This window comes from Nicotiana sylvestris, chromosome 6 (assembly GCF_000393655.2).
Source record: "Nicotiana sylvestris chromosome 6, ASM39365v2, whole genome shotgun sequence".
NCBI classification, from domain to species: Eukaryota; Viridiplantae; Streptophyta; class Magnoliopsida; order Solanales; family Solanaceae; genus Nicotiana; species Nicotiana sylvestris.
The window spans coordinates 120,762,677-120,782,739 of NC_091062.1; the positions used below are offsets into that span (position 1 = coordinate 120,762,677).

Below are 20,063 nucleotides of genomic sequence, written 5' to 3' on the forward strand. Positions count from 1 at the left end.
AATGCATTGCTATTTACTATTCATTATTATCTTCCACACTTTTCTTTTTATACCATTATTATTACTTTTCCTGGTGAACCGGTCACTGTGACATGTAATAAGGCAATGCAATATAAGGATAGTGACTCGGATGAAGAAGATGAAATACCTTAGGAGGTTGTCAAAGAAGTTGAGAAGTTGAGAACTTTGAGAATAAGCCTAAGTCCATCATGGACGAAACTAAAGCAGTAAATTTGGGAGACGTCGAAACCGTTAAGGAGACTCGCATAAGCATTCACTTATCACCACTAGAGAAAGAGGAGTATGTCTGTTTTTTAAAGAAATATGAGGATATCTTTGCATGGTCATATGATGATATGACTGGCTTGAGCACATCCATAGTGGCTCACAAGTTGCCCACCAATCAAATGTGTCCGCCAATGAAGCAGAATCTCAGAAAATTCAAACCAGATATGAGCCCGAAAATCAAGGAGGAATTTACTAAGCAGATCAAAGCCAAAGTCCTCAGGGTAGTTGAATACCCAACCTGTTAGCCAACATTATACCAGTTCCAAACAAAGATGGGAAAGTCAGAGTATGTTGACTATCGAGACTTAAATAGAGCAAGTCCCAAGGACGACTTCCCACTACCAAATATACATATCCTGATCGACAATTGTGCCAAGTATGAGCTCCAATACTTTGTAGATTGCTTCGCGAGTTATCACCAGATGTGGGTAGATGAAGAAGACGTAGAGAAAACAACTTTTATTACACCATGGGGGTATACTGCTACAAGATGATGTCATTTGGTCTAAAGAACGTTGGGGCTACTTACATGAGAGCCATGAGGACCATTTTTCGTGATATGATACACAAAGAAACAGAGGTGTATGTGGACGATGTCATTATCAAATCCAAGAGGGTCGCAGATCACATAGCAGACTTAAGAAAGTTCTTTGACAGTTTAAGGAGATACAACTTAAAATTGAACCCCGCAAAATGTGCATTCGGGGTTCCCGCAGGAAAGTTATTGGGATTCATTGTCAGCCACCGAGGGATCAAGCTGGACCCGTCCAAAGTTAAGGCTATTCAAGAGTTACTGCCACCTAGAAGTAAAAAGGACGTGATGAGCTTCCTAGGATGTCTCAACTATATCAGTCACTTCATAGCACAATCCATAGTGACATTAAGCCCATCTTCAAGATGTTGAGGAAAGATGTCGAAAAAAGTTGGACCGAAGATTTTCAGAAAGTTTTCGACAAAATCAAGGAGTACCTGTCCACACCACCAGTTCTAGTCCCTCCAGAACCTACGAGGCCTTTGCTACTCTATCTATCTGTATTAGATGTAGCTTTCGGATATGTTTTGGGACAACATGACGAGACAGGAAGAAAGGAGCAAGCCATATACTACCTGAATAAGAAATTCACACCTTATGAAGCACGATACTCTCTGCTGGAATGCACTTGTTGTGATTTGACTTGGACAGCTCAAAAATTGAGGCATTACTCTTGTGCCTACACCACATACCTTATATCCAGGATGGACCCTCTAAAGTACATATTTTAGAAGCCCATGCCGATTGGGAAGTTAGCCAAGTGACAAATACTGTTAAGTGAGTTCGATATTGTCGATGTAACTCAAAAGGCAGTCAAGGGACAAGCATTGGCAGATCATCTTGCCGAAAATCCTGTGGGAGGAGAATATGAACCGATAAAAACGTATTTTCCTGATGAAGAAGTGTCATTCGTAGGAGAGGACATTACTGAAGCTTACGATGGTTGGATGATGTTCTTTGATGGAGCTGCAAATTTCAAATGAGTGGGAAATGGAGCCTGGCCAACATTTTCCGGTGTCTGCTAAACCTAGATTTCCCTGTACTAACGACATGGCAAAGTATGAAGCCTTCATTCTAGGGCTCAACATGAATATTCAGGAGCTGCTGGAAATTAGTGATTTAGATTTGCTTGTGCACGAGGTACAAGGAGAATGGGACACCAAGAATTTCAAGATATTCCCATATCTGCACCATGTACAGGAATTGAGAAAGAGGTTCACGAAGATAATTTTCGGCATGTTTCCAGAATTCAGAACGGGTTTGCCGATGCACTGGCCACTTTGTCATCCATGATATAGCATCCAAACAAGAACTTCATCGATCCCATTTCGGTGAGGATCCATAATCAGCTGGCATAGTGTGCCCATGTTGAAGAAGAAATAGACGAGAAGCCTTGGTTACACGATATCAAAAAATATTTGGCAAAAAAAGAATATTCGGAGCATGCGAACCATACTCAGAACACACACTTCGGAGGTTGTCCAATCACTTCTTCTATAGCGGAGGAAACTTGTATAGAAGAACTCCTGATTTGGGATTGCTAAGGTGTGTCAATATAAAACAAGTTTCTAAGTTACTTGAGGAGATACATGTTGGGACATGCGCCCCGCATATGAATGGTTGTCTTGGCCAAGAAGATACTTAGGGCCAATTATCTGTGGATAACCATGGAGACAGATTGCATCCAGAATGTCCGAAAATGCTACCAATGTCAAATACATGCCGACATGATAAAAGTTCCGCCAAATAAGCTCAATGCGACAAGCTCACCTTGGCCATTCGCCGCCTGGGGAATGGATGTCATCGGTCCAATCAAGCCCACTTCTTCAAACGGGCATAGGTTTATTCTAGTGGCCATTGACTACTTCACAAAATGGATAGAGGGTGCATCCTACAAAGTTGTAACCAAGAAAGTTGCAGCATACTTTTTCAAGGATCGTATTGTTTGCCAGTTTGGAGTTCTAGAATCAATCATCACCGACAATGCTGCCAATTTCAATAGTGATCTGATGAAAGCCATGTGTGAAACTTTCAAAATCAAACACAAGAACTCCACAACATATAGACCTCAGATGAATGGAGCCGTAGAAGCCGCCAACAAAAACATCAAGAAGATACTAAGGAAAATGGTAGAAAACCACAAACAATGGCATGAGAAGCTACCCTTTGCTTTGTTGGGATACCGCACTACAATTCGCACATCAACTAGGGCAACTCCCTATTTACTGGTTTATGGTACCGAAGTTGTCATCGCAACTGAGGTAGAGATCCCTTCTTTAAGGATCATACAAGAAGTCGAACTCAATGACGAGGAATGGATAAAGAGCCGCTATGAGCAATTGGCCCTTATAGATGGAAAAAGAATGAATGCATTATGTCACGATCAGCTTTATCAGAACAAAATGTCTAGAGCTTTCAACAAAAGGGTCGAACCAAGACAGTTTGCACCAGGATAGTTGGTGCTGAAGAATATCATCCCACATCAAGATGAAGCCAAAGGGAAATTCTCTCCCAATTGTCAAGGTCCCTACATGGTTCACAGGGTGTTGATAGGAAGAGCACTCATACTTACAGAAATGGACGGAGAAGTTTGGCCGAAACCAATCAATTCAAACGAAGTCAAGAGATACTATGTTTAGAGTGTTTACATTTCTTCATCTGATGTAATTGAACTACGCTTGACCTGATTCCCATTTAAGAGGGAATACGTAGGCAGCCCTGTGGGTTTGGTCATATCATAATAAAAAATTTATTTTCACCCAGAACCAAAAACTGGGGCAAAATGTTAAAGAGGAACCTCAAAATTTCGGAGCAAGTTCAGCCAATGTAAGCATATGCCAGATGGTCAGAAATTGGTTAAGAAACTGGGGCAGAATTTTGAGAAGGATTCTCAAAATACCAAAGAAGATTCAACAAGTTTCGTCACCCGCAAACAGCCGATGGATTATTTACTAAACTGGGGCAGAATTTTGAGGAGAGCACTCAAAATTCTAACACAAGAAGTTGCAATGTCTTTGAAATATGTTATAGTCACTAGTTCATCTAAAATTTCTTGATATTTCACTATGTTTTCTAAAATAACTGTACTTTCATCAATAATTGCATATTTTCGAAAACTCTATTTCTGTAACAGCCAGGTGTTACTCGAGGAAACTCAAACAAGGCCTCCAAATTGGAGGAGCAAAGCCAGCAGACGAAGGCACGAACCAACCTCCCCTTACAAAACTTACAATTTTTCTTTGAGCGCAGGCACATCTAGCGTAACCATAGCATTCACAAATATATACATGCAGCAGAATCACTATCAATCGGCCACAAGACACCGAATATATCTCCAGCTAAGAAATATTCTACCTTGCTACATGTTATTTGCATGGGACTAAGCCCTATCCCGCATCCTACATGAAACTAAGCTTTGTCTCCAATCTTGCATGAGGCTAAGACCTGCCTCCATATCTGTATAAGGCTAAGCTCTGCCTTCCATCCACATGAGACTAAGCCTTATCCCGCATCTTGCATCAGACTAAGCTCTGTCTCTATTAGCATGAGGCTAAGACCTGCCTCCATTTTGCATAAGGTTAAGATCTGCCTTCCATTTGCATGGGACTAAGCCCTGTCCCGAATATTGCATGAGGCTAAGCTCTGCCTCCATTTTGCATAAGGATAAGCACTGCCTTCCATTTGTATGGGACTAAGCCTTGTCCCGAATCGTTGCATAAGGCTAAGCACTGCCTTCCATTTGCATGGGACTAAGCCCTGTCCCAAATCTTTGCATGAGGCTAAGCCCTACCTCCATTTTGCATAAGGCTAAGCTTTGCCTTCCATCTGCATGGTACTAAGCCCTGTCCCGCATCTTGAATGAGACTAAGCTCTATCTCCATCTACATGAGGCTAAGCCCTGCCTCCACTTTGCATAAGGCTAAGCACTGCCTTTACTTTGCATGAGACTAAGCCCTGTCTCCATCTGCATGAGGCTAAGCCCTGTCTCCATATTGGCATAAGGCTAAGCAATGCCTTCTCATAGGACTACGCCTTGTCCCTCCTTGCATAAACATTGCTCTATTCCGGCATTATCTAATTGCTCCTCTTTCGAGCTAAGCTCTGCCCTCAACCTCACAAGACTAAGCCTTGTCTTGTTGATTTTAGCATCATATTATTACATCTCATGGGCTGAAATATCGCCAACTTGTATAAAGGCATCATTGTCTAAAGGCATCATCCTCATAGCCGGAAGACACCGTGCCATGGCCTGAGGATCTCTTAAATTTACATATCATTATTCAAAGGCATTATGGTTCAGAGGAACCATTTTCATGGTCCGAGAACATCATTTCATGGCCTGCAAATCTCCTATCTCACAATTTATGTCCCAAGACATTATAGTCTAAGGACGTCATCCGCACTGTCCAAAGGCAATCTTTCATGGTCCGAAGGGAATCTGCATCATGTTTAAATTTTTGCAGTAACCTACGTACTTGCATGTATCGTATTTTTAGTTTGCAGGTGGTCTCGGAGGTAACCGTTTTTCAAATAGGAGCAACCTTCATTCCGAATTTCGCTCATACCATTTTCACTTCGCCATTCATAACTCATTCTCATCAGTTACCCACCCTACCTCATGATATTCAGCTATCTGCCCTATAATACCTCTGATACACCCTAAACCCAAAATCATAACTCCGTCCGACATTACCCTTCACAAAAGAACCTTTGCTGAAGTTGGCTAGCATTCCTATAACAACTCCATCGGCTTCATTCACCGGTTGATCCAGAACTATACATGACCTGATTCCTGTAAAACCAAGGATATGTGGGCAGCTCAAAGACCAGAGTTCGGCCTATATTTTTCCAAAAACGCATCTTCGGTCAAAATTGGCCATTATTTCTTTACCCGAAAACTCTTTCATCCTTCCCGGGTTAAGAGGGGCAACTGTTGATACCCAATTTTTCCCTATAATACTTCTTAAGTGCATATATACCTTAACAACTATGCATTAGCATCAATTGATATTTTTCCATAATTTCTATATTTTTTAAATTAATTTATCCTAATAGTTTGTTTATATAAATAATTATAAAATTGCATCAGAAAAGATTTTATAGCATTTCATGATTTAATATTGTCATTTATAGTCATATTAAATTCAATTATTTTACAAATGGCCAAATTTATGCTTTTTGGTTACACTTGCAATAACTTTGCAATTATAGCTCATGCATACATTATTGTGTTATTTTGCCGTAAAATGGTTCATTATATTTTTAAAATATTGAGTAATTATTTTAAAATATTTTATGCATAAAAATTATTTTTATAATCTGTTAATTATTATTATAAAATATTTTTGGGGTATTTAACATATAGCCTATTTGATTCCTAACTTTTTCAGACTTAACCTCTCAAACCAGCCCAAATCCTCTTAGGCCCAAACACATCTACCCGACCCAATACCCCCATCCAATCCTGACCATTGATCATTTTTTATTAACGGTCCACAACTCATCTTACCATAATTAACATAAATGACCCCCTCCCAAACCCTCTCATTCTATCCCTCACACGCCATCCTCATCTCCCTCTTCTCTCAAAACTCTCTCAACTAAACCCTAGCTCTCAAGCACCGTCACCGACGTATATTTCAGTCTGATGATGTTTCCTTGTCTTCTCCGACTAGCCTTGGCCTTCTACACGCCATGGCTCTTTTATTCCTTAGATCCTCGAGAAGATCACAAAGAACCTAGCTGGTTCTGGTTGAAATTTTGATTATTAGCCAGTCTCAGGCCATTGTTCGATTGTGAGTAAGATCTTCTCTTTTTTTTTGCTACGAATCTATTGGTTCTTGACCTATTCTCTCATCTCTGCAACTTTTTCTGAAAACCCTAGTTCATCGTGGTTGACTCTTCCCAGATCTTCATAGATCTGAGATGATTTGGGTTTTATCAAATGTTTTTCTCCAAAAACCCCTTACTCTACTTGATTATCTCGCTTTTTAATCACTCTTCTCAAACTAGGGTTCATCCAAAACTATTTTTTCAAAGATTTTTCTAAGTTATTAACGTTTAATGAATCATTTCTTCTTCATCTCGACTGATTTTTTGCATGAGTGCTTAAACCCTAGTCGATTTTATGTGAAACTCTAATCTTCTAATTTTAGCTTTGATTTCCAGTCTTTCAGTGTTATCAATCGTATTAACTCATCCTCTATTTTTTGACTTACACGATTTTCCTTTGTCAAATCCAGTATTCAGTAATTTTACTCTAATTGAGCCCTATTAGGGTTCAAATCCGTGAAGTCTTTACTTAGTTTATTTTCTATTGATGGGAGTTGATATAATCTTTCCAGAAATCATTGTTACTTTGAAATTTGGCTGATTGATTTTCCCTGTTAGAGATTTATATGTCTAAGTCTTGCCTCTTTCCTTGTTTACGACCTTAATTCATTCTTGCATTATTTGATTACCTGTATATTTACTGATTCCTTTACATGATTCTTCCCTTAATCAGACCCCTCTAGTGTGTGTACTGCTTAGGGATCCTTGAGATTCCTCTGAACTCTAGCACACCAGGGTTGGCCCTTCTACACAGCACATAACAAATTCCATTTGAGAAAGGTCTTGGTGTGAGCACTGCCCGGGATCCATGAGGTCCTTACGGAACTCTAACACACCAAGACACACATTATTGGATGTGAGATCTTTGGCTTCTAAGACTCTATTGAAGGCCTGGCATTCCCAAGTTTACTTTGAGCCTGATTTAGGTTCCCTATAGTATAGTTTGTTTGTAAACATTATTTGTAATTCATTATGTAATTCATTTGATCCTGGTCTATAATAATATTATTTGGAAACATATATTGGTGTAATTAATAAAAATGGGAGGGTTCCTATATGATTTTTGTGGGGAAATCGGGTAAAAATCCTGTTTTAGGTTTATATTATGATAGAAATCATACTTTAGGACTATGTTATGCTTATCTGCGAATTGGAATCATGCTTTAGGTTTGTGTTTTTTTACATTAGAAATCCTGCCTTAGGATTCTCACGTTTATATTTTTCATATTAGAAAACATGTTATAAGTCCATCACTTCTTTCTCTGATTTTGCATAAGTTGTTATCACTTAGAAATCATGTCATTAAACTACTGCTGTAATCATGCTTAATAAAAATGACCATCTCTCTTTGTGCATTAGAAATCCTGATTTAGGACTCTATTTGTATTAACTCTAAATCATGTCTTCGTCACTTAAATGAATAATTTTCTATAAAAAGGTTTAACAATAGTCCAACACATAGGAGGACCCTCAAAATTCCGGAACAAGTCTAGCTGATGCCACCATATGCAGGACAGTCAGAAATCGGTTAAGCAATTGGGGCAGAATTTTGAGGAGGACCCTCAAAATTCTAATGCCAGGAAGTCACAATGTCTCTAAAAGTGTCACAGTCATTAATTCATCTAGTTTACTTTATATTATATACCACTATGTTTTATAAAATAATTCTATTCCGTCAATAAATGCACATTTCCGAAAACTTTATTTCTGTGACTGCCAGGTGTTACCCAGGGTAACTCGAACAGGGCCTCCAGAGCAAAGCAAACCAAAACAACCAGACAAGGGCATGAACCAATCTCCCCGCAAAACTCACAATTTTCTTTGCATGCAGGGATAAGGAATAACCATACATATGTGCACCTTAAATCATCACCTTCATAACAATCGAACCGCCAAGCGCAAATATATCTCCAATTAGGAAATATTCTGCTCCTATTTGCTATTTGTCCATTGCATAAGGCTAAGCATTACCTTCTCTCTGCATGAGACTAAGCCCTGTATCAAATCTTTCATAAGGCTAAGCTCTGCCTCCATATTTGCATAAGGCTAAGCATTACCTTCTCTCTGCATGAAACTAAGCCCTGTCTCAAATCCTGCATAAGGCTAAGCCCTGCCTCCATATTTGCATAAGGCTAAGCATTGCCTTCTCTCTGCATGAGACTAAGCACTGTCTCAAATCTTACATGAGGCTAAGCCCTGCCTCTAAATTTACATAAGGCTAAGCATTGCCTTCTCTATACATGATACAAAGCTCTGTCTCAAATCTTGCATGAGGCTAAGCCCTTCCTCCCTTTTCATGCATGAGACTAAGCATTGTCTCCCTTTTTGCATGAGGCTAAGCCCTGTCTCCCTATTTGCATATGGCTAAGAACTGCCTTCTCATGAGACTAAGCATTGTCTCCCTCTGCATAAGTATTTCCCTATTCTAAAACTTTGCATTATATTCTTCTCTCAGGGTTAAGCTCTTCCCCTAAACAAGACAAAACTTTATCTTATTATCACCTCTGGTATCATGTCTCCACACTTCATAGGCTGATATATAGCCAACTTGTCCAAAGGCATCATAATCTGAAGGCATTATCCTCATAGCCTGAAGACACCATGTCATGGCCTGAGGATCTCTCAATAATGCACATCATTATTCTAAGGCGTCATGGTTCAGAGGAACAATTTTTATGGCCCGAGAACATCTTTTCATGGCATGCAAATCCCTTCATGGCCCAAGATAACATGTCTAAGGACGTCATCCTCACTGTCCAAAGACAACCTTCATGGTCCAAAGGGAGCTTGCATCATGTTTAAATTCCCACAGTAATCTATAAACTTACATGCATCATGCTTTAAGTTTTGCAGGAAATTCAGGAGGTAACTGTTCTTCAAATAGGAGAAACCTTCGCTCCGGTTTCCACTCATATATTTATGTCTTGCTGTTATCAAACGCAACCGATTCTCATCAATTGCTCGCCTTTACTCTAAACCGTTCAGATACCTGCCCTGTGATACATCTGTTACGCTTCAAATTCATATCCATAACTCCGCATACACCCATCCAATACTATCCTTCCCAAAAGGAACTCATTCCAAAACATACGACCATTCCTATAACAATTCCATCGGTTTTGTTCACCGTTGGGTCCAAAACTACACACGTTCTGATCCCTATAAAACTAGGGATATGTAGGCAGCCTAGGGACCAGGGTGTTCTATATTTTTCAAAACACCCCATTCGATCAAAATCGGTCATTATTTCATTATCCGATAACTCTTTCATCCTACCGGGTAAAGAAGGGCAGCTGTTGATACCCAATTTTTCTCTCATATATTTTTAAATATGCATATATATTTTTCAAAATAGTGCACATGTATTTACAAACATTCACAAGTATTTCTATAATTTTTAAGGCTTTAAATCAATTTATTTCTGCATTTTTATTATACAAATATCTAATAATTATCCCTCATATTATTTTTATGATGATTTAACCATCTAAATTTATCATTTATGCTCATATAGTGCTTAAATATTTTTATTGCATTTTTTTACAATTACATTTACATTTTTGAGGCTAGAATTTCACATTTTACAATAATAGCCTATATATATGCATAATTAAATTATCTATACAGAAACTGACTTTTTATACTTTTATAATTTTAAGTGATTATTTTAAATTATTTTTATGCACAAATAATATTTTTATTATTTATTAATTATTTTTATAAATTATTTTAGTAATTTAAAATAAAATTAGGGTACAAATCTTTTAATTTGTAAAAGATTCTTTTGATTTTATGTTTTCCCTTAAAATTAGGGTACAAATCTTTTAAGACCTATTTAAATTTTGTTCTTATTTTTGATAAAATCTCACCGCATGTTTATTTTCTTTGCGAGTTTTTTCATTGAAAGTTTTGTCTAATTTATTTTCCCTAAAACTAGGGCTCAGATATTTAAGATCTGTTCTGGTTACATTTATGGATGAATATCTTCTTTAACGGTCTATATATCTGTCTATGTGCATGCTATTGTGATTCTACTCGCCCAGAATTAAGGCCAAGATCTTTTCAGATCTGTTAGGGTTCCTTAATTCTAAGTATTTTCTCTTTAATGTTTTTGTGTATCTATGTTATTCCTCTAGTTATTTTTGACTAATTTACTTACCTTAAAATTAGGGTTTCAGATCTTTCTCTAATCCGATTCTTTATTGCTTTTTAAATAAATCTTTTGTCTATGTTCATTGTACACAATATATGATTATTCTGCCCTTATTTCTCTGTCGATTTTGTGGTTTACCTAAAACTAGGGTTTTGAGACTTTTACTATTTCCTTTCTCGTATAGTACTGATACTTTCCTTATTCTGTTTACCCTACCTTGTTCCTTTATTTCTTCACCTTGTTTGCTGATTGATAATTGATTCTATATGACACTTACCTTATTCTGAGTAGTACTTGCCTGATTACTCGTTAATTGACTGAACTCTATACTATTTGTCCCTAAACTAGACTTCAAATTGATCCTGGAATTATTTCTTCACCTTATTTTGATCTAGTACTTGACTACTGATTGATTCCATATAATGCTTTCCCTAAATTAAGTGGTACTAACCTGATTTTATGTTATCATGTCCTGTTAATTGATTGAAGCCGACTCTAATTGATTTTGAAGTTATTCTCATGCCTTATTTGTGTAGGACTGATTCATTACCTTATTTGTCTACCTCATTGTGCATTATTTAAACCCTTCCCCTTTCCCCTTTAGGACAACTCTCGAACTATCCAATTCTCACTACCAAAACTTAAACTCTCTCTCTTCCTCCTGTTATAATTTCTGCACTAAGACTTTGGCCGGGTAAAATCCAAGGCCAAATTACTTTGGAACTTAACTGTTACTGCATCTTTACTTCCTTTCTTCTCAACTGATATGCCCTAACCTTTGCAATTTCCTTCTCTATGCTTTGTTTGATTAACCTGTTTTAATTTCTAGCATGATTTTGTCCTCTATCTTGTAATTTGATAATATTGTTAACTTAAGATTAAGGTATTTAGAATAATAGGAATCTTCTCATAAGTTAGTTTAAAGGTTTGATTTGTTTGTCAGCTTTATACATGTTCTGAATTATGAGCATGTAATCGGGTATCTATGTGCTTAATTCATATGTCCTGTCTGTTCAGTTCATATGCTTCTACCTAATTGCTTTTGTGACTACGCCATGACTGTTTCAAATACTAGCATAAGCACTTATCTTACTTCACCATGTTTGAACTGTATGCTGAACCTAAACCTTGATTGTTTCTTGGAGTAGTTCTGCCTGCAACTCTGTATTCTGAACTTTCTCTCTTCTAAAAATTGAACTATTTCAAAACATGCCTCTTACACGTTATGCACTGGTTTTCCAAACTCCCACTCTTAGTCATTTAGGTTCTTACCACCCCCAGTATGAGCACTGCCTAGGGTCCTTGAGACTCCTTTGAACTCTAACACATTGGGGCTGGTTTTCCAATCTTTTATGAACTCTTTGTTGAATGTGTTGTTTTGGTGTGAGCATTTCCCGGAGTCCCTGAGGCTCTTTGGGAACTTTGACACACTGGACGCCTGGTTTTGATATGCTGTGAATGGATCACTGCCATGCTTCAGAGCTATCGTGCTTGAAGGCATGGTTCCCAGGTTTAGATTGGGCCTATAAAGGCTCCCTATAGTGTAATCATTACTATTATGTAATTCATTCATTCTGGGATGTAATAATCTCTGTAATAATAGATTTGGGTTAATTAGTAAAAGACGGGGGGTCTATTCTTATATCTTTTATTGAAATTGGGTAGAAATCCTGCCTTTATGACTTAATTAGACTGATTGAATTATGTGGATACTGTACTATGTTTAGAGATCATTCCTATAGGATTTTTCATGATCATTAGCATGACAGAAACCATGCTTATAGGACTTCACGTTTGATTCTACGTTAGAAATCATGTTCATAGGATCTACACATATTTTCAACTTAATGTGCATTATTGACCATGCCTATAAGACCTAGTTTGTTTGAGTCAATTATATTTACTGGCAATCTGTTAATTTTTGTCTAAACATGACTAATAGATATCATGCCTATAGGAATAAAAAATCGGTTTCAAAGCTAGAAATCATGCTTATAGGATTTAAAACTAATAGATATTATGCCTATAGGGTGAAATCAGTTCTGAAACTTAGAAATCCTGCCTATAGTAATTTAAATCAAATCAGTAATTAGAAATCGTTCCTATAGGGGTTTAAATCAATTCAGTAGGCAAATCAGTTTTACACGTAGAAATCATGCCTATAGGACCCTGTTAGTCTATTATGAATTCAAGTGCTCTTGTAAATTACTTAGGCAACATATACGCAGGACTCACTAATTATTCTGGATTTAAAACTATGACATACTACTGCCTGAAAGCCCAGATCCATGCTGGATAAAATCAGTAGGCAAACAAATAGGTCTTGATGCTAGCCTTGATAAAACTGCCTTTATACCCTGTTTTCTCGCATAGATATCATGCCTATAGGATTTCTAAATTAATGAGTTTGCCGGTTCAATTGTGTGCCTTGTTGCTTATGTGTGGAGGTTAATATGAGCCTACACATGCTATATATCATAAAGTCCTATTTGCTTTTTGTGTGTCACCTAGATTTCACATTTTTAAGTAACATAGGTTGGTCTAGAACCATCCCAAATAGAGGTCCTAATACCTCTAGGACAATAGGTAAGGGACGGGTAGTGCATGTGTAGGGTGCTGTTTAGAATCAATTAGTGCACTTAAGTAATAACTTAAAGATAGTAATTGGGTAGTAAATGTGATAATAGCCCGTGCACTAATGCTATGAGTAAAACCCCGACCTAAGGGAGTTGCAAAGCATTGCATGGAATGATCCTATAGGCTAAAAAACTTAGGACCACACCCTATACTCAAGTTTGAAATAAATTGAATACTATATTTGTCCAAATTGTTATCCTCCCCTTTAAGACTAATTCGCTTAATTTAAGTTCGTTCAGGACCCACCGTTGTAGACCTCGAGGGGTTCCTAACACCTTCCCCTCAAGGTAATCTCGAGCCCTTACCCGATCTCTGGTGATGTAGACCGGCTATTTGAGTTAATTGCTCTAGGTGCCCTAACGTACCTTAAATATGTTACGTGGGGACTCTTTCAAATTCAATTCCCTACCCTCACAGAAAGGAGTTGTCCCAAAAATGTTAAAACCCGATTTCGCGAGAAAAAAAGGGCACGACAAAACCTAACAGACGAAAAGCAACAAAGTCGACCCCATTGGTCTCCACTATCCCCATATTCCATAGAACCTCATGGCAACTGTCCAAATAGTCCTAGGGATCCTCTGAAGATGTACCGCTATAGGTAGTAGTGAAAACCTTAGTGAACTTGTCCAACCTCCACAAAGCCTCCGAAGACATAGCTGATCCATCATCGGTCTGCGCTACAATACCCGGCGGAACTATCCCAACTAGATGAGCTGCTGGAGTCTGAAACTAAGGAGCCATCTTCTCCAGAGTGTGAGTAGCGGGAGTCTGTGCTCCTCCCCCAACCCGAGAGATGGTTGGTGCTATAGGAAGTATGCCTGCCTGAGTAACACTCTCCATAAGGCCCACTAGACGGACAAAGGCATCCTGAAGTATCGGGGTAGCTATGAACCCCTCTGGAACCTGATCTGGGCCCGTTGGAATAGTCTAGGCTGGAACCTCATCATCAAACTCTACCTGAGGCTCCACCGCTGGTGCTGCTACTCGAGCTCTAGGTTGTGCCCTGCCCCTACCTTGGCCTCTAGCACGGCCTCGGTCTCGTCCTCTGCCCCTCGTAGGAGCTGCCACTGAGGGCTCGGGCTGCTGATCCGCTGATGAAGCGATACGTGTTCTCTCCATCTACGAAAGAACAGAGTTGAGAGTTCAATTAGCATAGAGAGATCAAACCACACGACAGAGGTGAATAGAAGGGAAATTATTCCTAACTCTGTAGCCTCTAAGGGATAAACACAAACATCTCCATGCTGATCCCTCAGACCCTACTAAGATTGTTTGTGAATTGTGAGACCTAGGCAACTAGAGCTCTGATACCAACATGTCACGGCCCGTTTTTCCCACCTTTTGGACCGTTATGGCGCCTAACATTGTACTCGTTAGGCAAGCCAACGTTACGGAATATTACACCTCTTTCCTTTATCCTTTTATAATTAAAGTCTAATAAAGCTAAATCAGTGGAAATAAAAGCGGAAGCACATAATTTAACTGATTTCTCATACTCTAACAATGAAAGCCGAAATAGATATCACCTAGAAACTGGTGTCACAACTCACAAACTTTCTACAGATTACTACAAATATTGGTCTAAAAGAAAAGAATACATCTGTCTTGAAAGTAAATAAAACAGAATTGAAGTAAAGATAGGAGGGGACGACAGGGCTTGCGGACGCCTGCAAGACTACCTTGGGTCTCCTGAATGCAATAACAACAACCAACCTCTCAATCAGCCACTAACTCCAAAATCTGCACAGGAAGTGTAGAGTGCAGTATCTGTGCAACCAACCCCATGCACTGGTAAGTGCTGAGCCTAACCTCGATGAGGTAGTGACGAGGCTATGGTAGGGCATAACAACATATATAACCTACAACAGATGATACTAAAACAGAAAGGAAATACAGAATAAAACATAATAGTATCTGGTATTAAATAAATACGAGACCCAGTCTTCTACCAATACTCAGCTATAATGAATCCTTAAGGGAATTTCAACACCATAATAATGAGCATTAGCAGAAATAAATACATAAACAACAATTGATGCGGCGCGCATCTCGATCCCACCATATAATCAATAATGACATAAATATTTACCCTTATTACTCCCTGTTGCGGCGTGCAACCCGATCTCACCAATCCACCCTTATTACTCCTCAACATGTCACCCTTATTTCTCCTGTTGTGGCATGCAACCTGATTCCACTTGTCCACCCTTTATAACGACCCAGCTGATTGTTTAAAGAATTTATGCCAGGATCCCCTATTAACTGCTTTCCCCGCGTTTGTTTATGCTATTTTGATTTGTCGAGATGTTTGGTTTTGAGTTTCGGAGTGTTTTGGGACACTTAGTCCCTAAATGTGAGCTTAAGTTTTAGAAATGGGACCGTAGTTGGAACAGTATGAAGACGGCCTCGGAATAGAATTTTGTTAGTTTCGTTAGCTCCGTTGGATGATTTCGGTCTTAGGGGCATGTTTTGTGTTTTGGAGGTCCGTAGCTAATTTAGGCTTCAAATTCCGAATGTTAAATTTTGGAAGTTTCTAGTTTGATAGTGAGATTTTGATCTAAGGGTTGAAGTAGCTCCGTAGTGTTAAATGTGATGTGTTTTCAAAATAGTAGGTCATTCGGACGAGGTTTGATAGACTTTTTGATCGAAAGCGTGAATTGAGAGTTTTTGGAGCTCTTAGGCTTGAATCCATGGTCAATTCGATGTTTCGATGTTGTTTTAGGTGCTTTAAGGATTTGTATAAGTTTGGATAGTGGTATATGACTTGTTCAAACTTTTGGTCGAGGTCCCGGGGGCCTTGGGATGATTTCAGATGGTTAACGGAAAGTTTGGATTTGAGAGTTTGCAGCTGAAGCTACTGAGTCTGTTGTAATAATCGCACCTGTGGCTTGGGGACCGCAGGAGTGAGCCCGCAGACGCGGTTGAAGCACCGCAAATGCGGTTTGAGGCGAAATGGGGTTCAATCGCAGATGCGGTCAAGGCACCGCAGAAGCGGCATCGTATCTATGGAAAGGCAGTCGCAGGTGCGGAAAAATCCATGTTTAATGAAATGTCGCAGATGTGACCTGGTCTTTGCAGAAACAGGACCGTAGGTGCGGTCCCAGAGCTGCAGATGCGGTTTCACTGGGAAGAAAAGGGGCAGAATCGAGGGTTTAGTTTCAAAACATGGAAATTGATTTGGGAGCTCGGGATTGGCGATTTTGATAGAGATTTTCACCTGAGTATTTTGGGTAAGTAATTCTTACTCGGTTTTAATTAATTTCCACAAATCTATGCTTAAATGCATCCTTTAAATTCGAATTTGGGGTGGAAAAATTGGAGAAAAGTTGAAAAAGTTCCTAGACCTAATATTTGAGTTTGGATCACGATTTTGATGTCGGATTGGAGTAATTTCTATATCTATGGACTTGTGATAGTATGAGGATTCTGAAAATGTAAATTTTACCTAATTTCGAGACGTGAGCCCGAGGGGCATTTTGGTTATTTTACCTAATTTCGCGTATTAGCTTAAAATTTATTTGTAGAATCAGTTACTTGAAGTGTTATTTATATTATGCAATTTAATTGAATAGATTTGGGCCATTTGGAATCGAGTACTCGTGGCAACAATGTAGTTTCGGGTTGATTTTGAGCTGGTTCAAGGTAAGTGGTTTGCCTAACCTTGTGTGGGGGAAACTCCCCTTAGGATTTGGTATTGTTGATATTTGAAATGACTTGTCCGCGAGGTGATGAGTGCGTACTTGTGCTAATTATTGAAAATCCTATTTTCATTAAGTAACTTTAATTTTGTTTCCCCTTCCTGTTTATTCTACTTGTACCTAAGCCTGTTGTTAGCTTAGGGAATCATGTCTAATTGCTTTATTTGCTCAAAGTGCCTTATTTGAACTATGTAAAGTATGCTAGGTTAGAAATACCTATTTTATCTTGGAGTGAAATTGAACTTAATTGAGTATTCTTTGTGTTGTTGCTGCGTGTTTACTTTGGCACTACGGGACAGTATCCCGGGAGATCACCTGCACATATATATCAAATTGGACTATAGTGCAGGATACCCTGAGATCCCCAGCACATATTGAGGATACTAAGAGATCCTTGGGATACTGAGAGATCCCACGCATACACATAGAGGATACTAAGAGATCATCGGCACACATATTGAGGATACCAAGATATCCTCGGGATACTGAGAGATCCCCGGATGTTATCTCTTTATTGAGTTGTACTCCTTTCCGTGATTATTTTGTCTCTGTTACAGATGTTGTTGTTCTTTCTATTCTATGTTATTTCTTACTGTTGCACTTAATTTTATTGCCTTATTCTATTCTGTCATACCTTATATTTCATTTAATCTCAGTAGGGCCCTAATCTTCCTCGTCACTACCTGACCGGTGTTAGGCTTGGCACTTACTGAGTATCGCTGTGGTGTACTCATGCCCTTTCTGTGCATGTTTTTCATTTCCAGATCCAGGTACTTCGACTCAGTCTTATCACACTTGAGGCGAGGCGCTGTTGTAGAGACTTCAAGGTATATCTGCCGAGTCCGCAGACCGAAGAGTCCCTTTCAATTCTTAGTACTAGTATAGCCCTTCTATATTTTCCTTGTTGGTAGACATTTCTGGAGTTAGAGCTTTTTATGTAATCTCTTAGCTTGTGATTCATGGGGTTCCATATTTTGGGAGTGTTAGGTTGAGATTTTTGTATTGTTATATACCAGGCGACATCTTAAACACTATTTCATTGTGTTATTTTGGTTTATATTATTTTCTTTCCGCAAATTGTTTCTTTTCCACATTTGTTAGGTTTACCTAGTCGTAGAGACCAGGTGCCGTCACGATAGTTCACAAAGGGCAAACTAGGGTTGTGACGATGTAACGACCCGGCCGGACGTTTTAAGAATTTATGCTCGATCCCCTATTAAATGCTTTCCCTGTGTTTGTTTATGCTATTTTTATTTGTCGGGATGTTTGGTTTTGAGTTTCAGAGTGTTTTGGGACACTTAGTCCCTAAATATGAGCTTAACTTTTTGAAATGGGACCGTAGTCTGAATAGTGTGAAGACGGCCTTGGAGGTCTATAGCTAATTTAGGCTTGAAATGCCGAAAGTTGAATTTTGGAAGTTTCCGGTTCGATTGTGAGATTTTGATCTAACGGTCGGAATGAAATTCCGAAAGTTGGAGTAGCTCCGTAGTGTTGAATGTAACGTGTGTGCAAAATTTCAGGTCATTCGAACGAGGTTTGGTAGACTTTTTGATCGAAAGCGTGAATTGAGAGTTTTGGAGCTCTTATGCTTGAATCCGTGATCAATTCGATGTTTTGATGTTGTTTTAGGTGCTTTAAGGATTGGTATAGGTTTGGATAATGGTATATGACTTGTTCGTACTTTTGGTTGAGGTTCCGGGGGCCTCGGGATGATTTCGGATGGTTAACGGAAAGTTTGGAGTTGAGAGTTTGGAGCTGAAGCTGCTGAGTCTGCTGTAATAATTGCACCTGCGGCTTGGGGACCACAGGTGCGAGCCCGCAGAAGCGGTTGAAGCACCGTAGATGCAGTTTGAGGCAAAATGAGGTTCGACCGCAGATGCGGTCAAGGCACCGTAGAAGCGGCACCGCATCTGTGGAAAGGCAGTCGCAGCTGCGGAAAAATCCATGTTTAATGAAATGTAGCAGATACGACCTGGTCTTCACATAAGCGGGACCACAGGTGCGGTCCTAGAGCCACAGATGCGATTTCACTGGGCAGAAAAGGGGCAGAATCGAGGGTTTAGTTTCAAAACTAGGAAAATTGATTTGGGAGCTTGGGATTGGCGATTTTGAGAGAGATTTTCACCTAGGTGTTTTGGGTAAGTAATTCTTACTCGGATTTGATTAATTTCCACGAATCTATGCTTAAATTCATCCTTTAAATCCGAATTTGGGGTGGAAAAATTGGAGAAAAGTTGGAAAAGTTCCTAGACCTAATATATGAGTTTGGATCATGATTTTGATGTCGGATTGGAGTAATTTCTATATATACGGACTCGTGAGAGTATGAGGATTCTGAAAATGTAAATTTTACCCGATTCTGAGGCATAAGCCTGAGGGGCGTTTTAGTCATTTTATCTAATTTCACATATTAGCTTAGAATTTTTTTGTAGGATCAGTTACTTGAAGTGTTATTTTCATTATGCAATTGAATTGAATAGATTTGGGCCATTTGGAGTCGAGTACTCGTGGCAAGAACATGGTTTCGGGTTGATTTTGAGTCGGTTCGAGGTAAGTGGCTTGCCTAACCTTGTGTGGGGAAACTCCCCTTAGGATTTGGTATTGTTGATATTTGAAATGCCTTGTACGCGAGGCGACGAGTGCGTACTTGTGCTAATTGTTGGAAATCCAGTTTTCATTAAGTAACTTTAATTGTGTTTCCCCTTCCTGTTTATTCTACTTGTACTTAAGCCTGTTGTTAGCTTAAGGAATCATGTCTAATTGCTTTATTTGCTCAAACTGACTTATTTGAACTATGTAAAGCATGCTAGATTAGAAATACCTGTTTTATCTTGGAGTGAAATTGAACTTAATTGAGTATTCTTCGTGTTGTTGTTGCGTGTTTACTTTGGGACTACGGGACGGTATCCCGGGAGATCCCCTA

The 20,063-nt window shown here is 39.0% G+C and overlaps 1 protein-coding gene across 1 annotated transcript in view; it reads left to right on the forward strand.

Annotated features, from left to right (window-relative positions):
• Positions 1–2,487: 2,487 nt before the first annotated feature.
• LOC138871203 (uncharacterized) overlaps positions 2,488–20,063 on the forward strand; it is a 69,580-nt gene continuing 52,004 nt past the window's right edge. The window contains exon 1 of the mRNA XM_070149071.1: positions 2,488–2,840. Within this exon, the coding sequence (XP_070005172.1) occupies positions 2,488–2,840 (353 nt within the window). The remainder of the gene's footprint in view (positions 2,841–20,063) is intronic.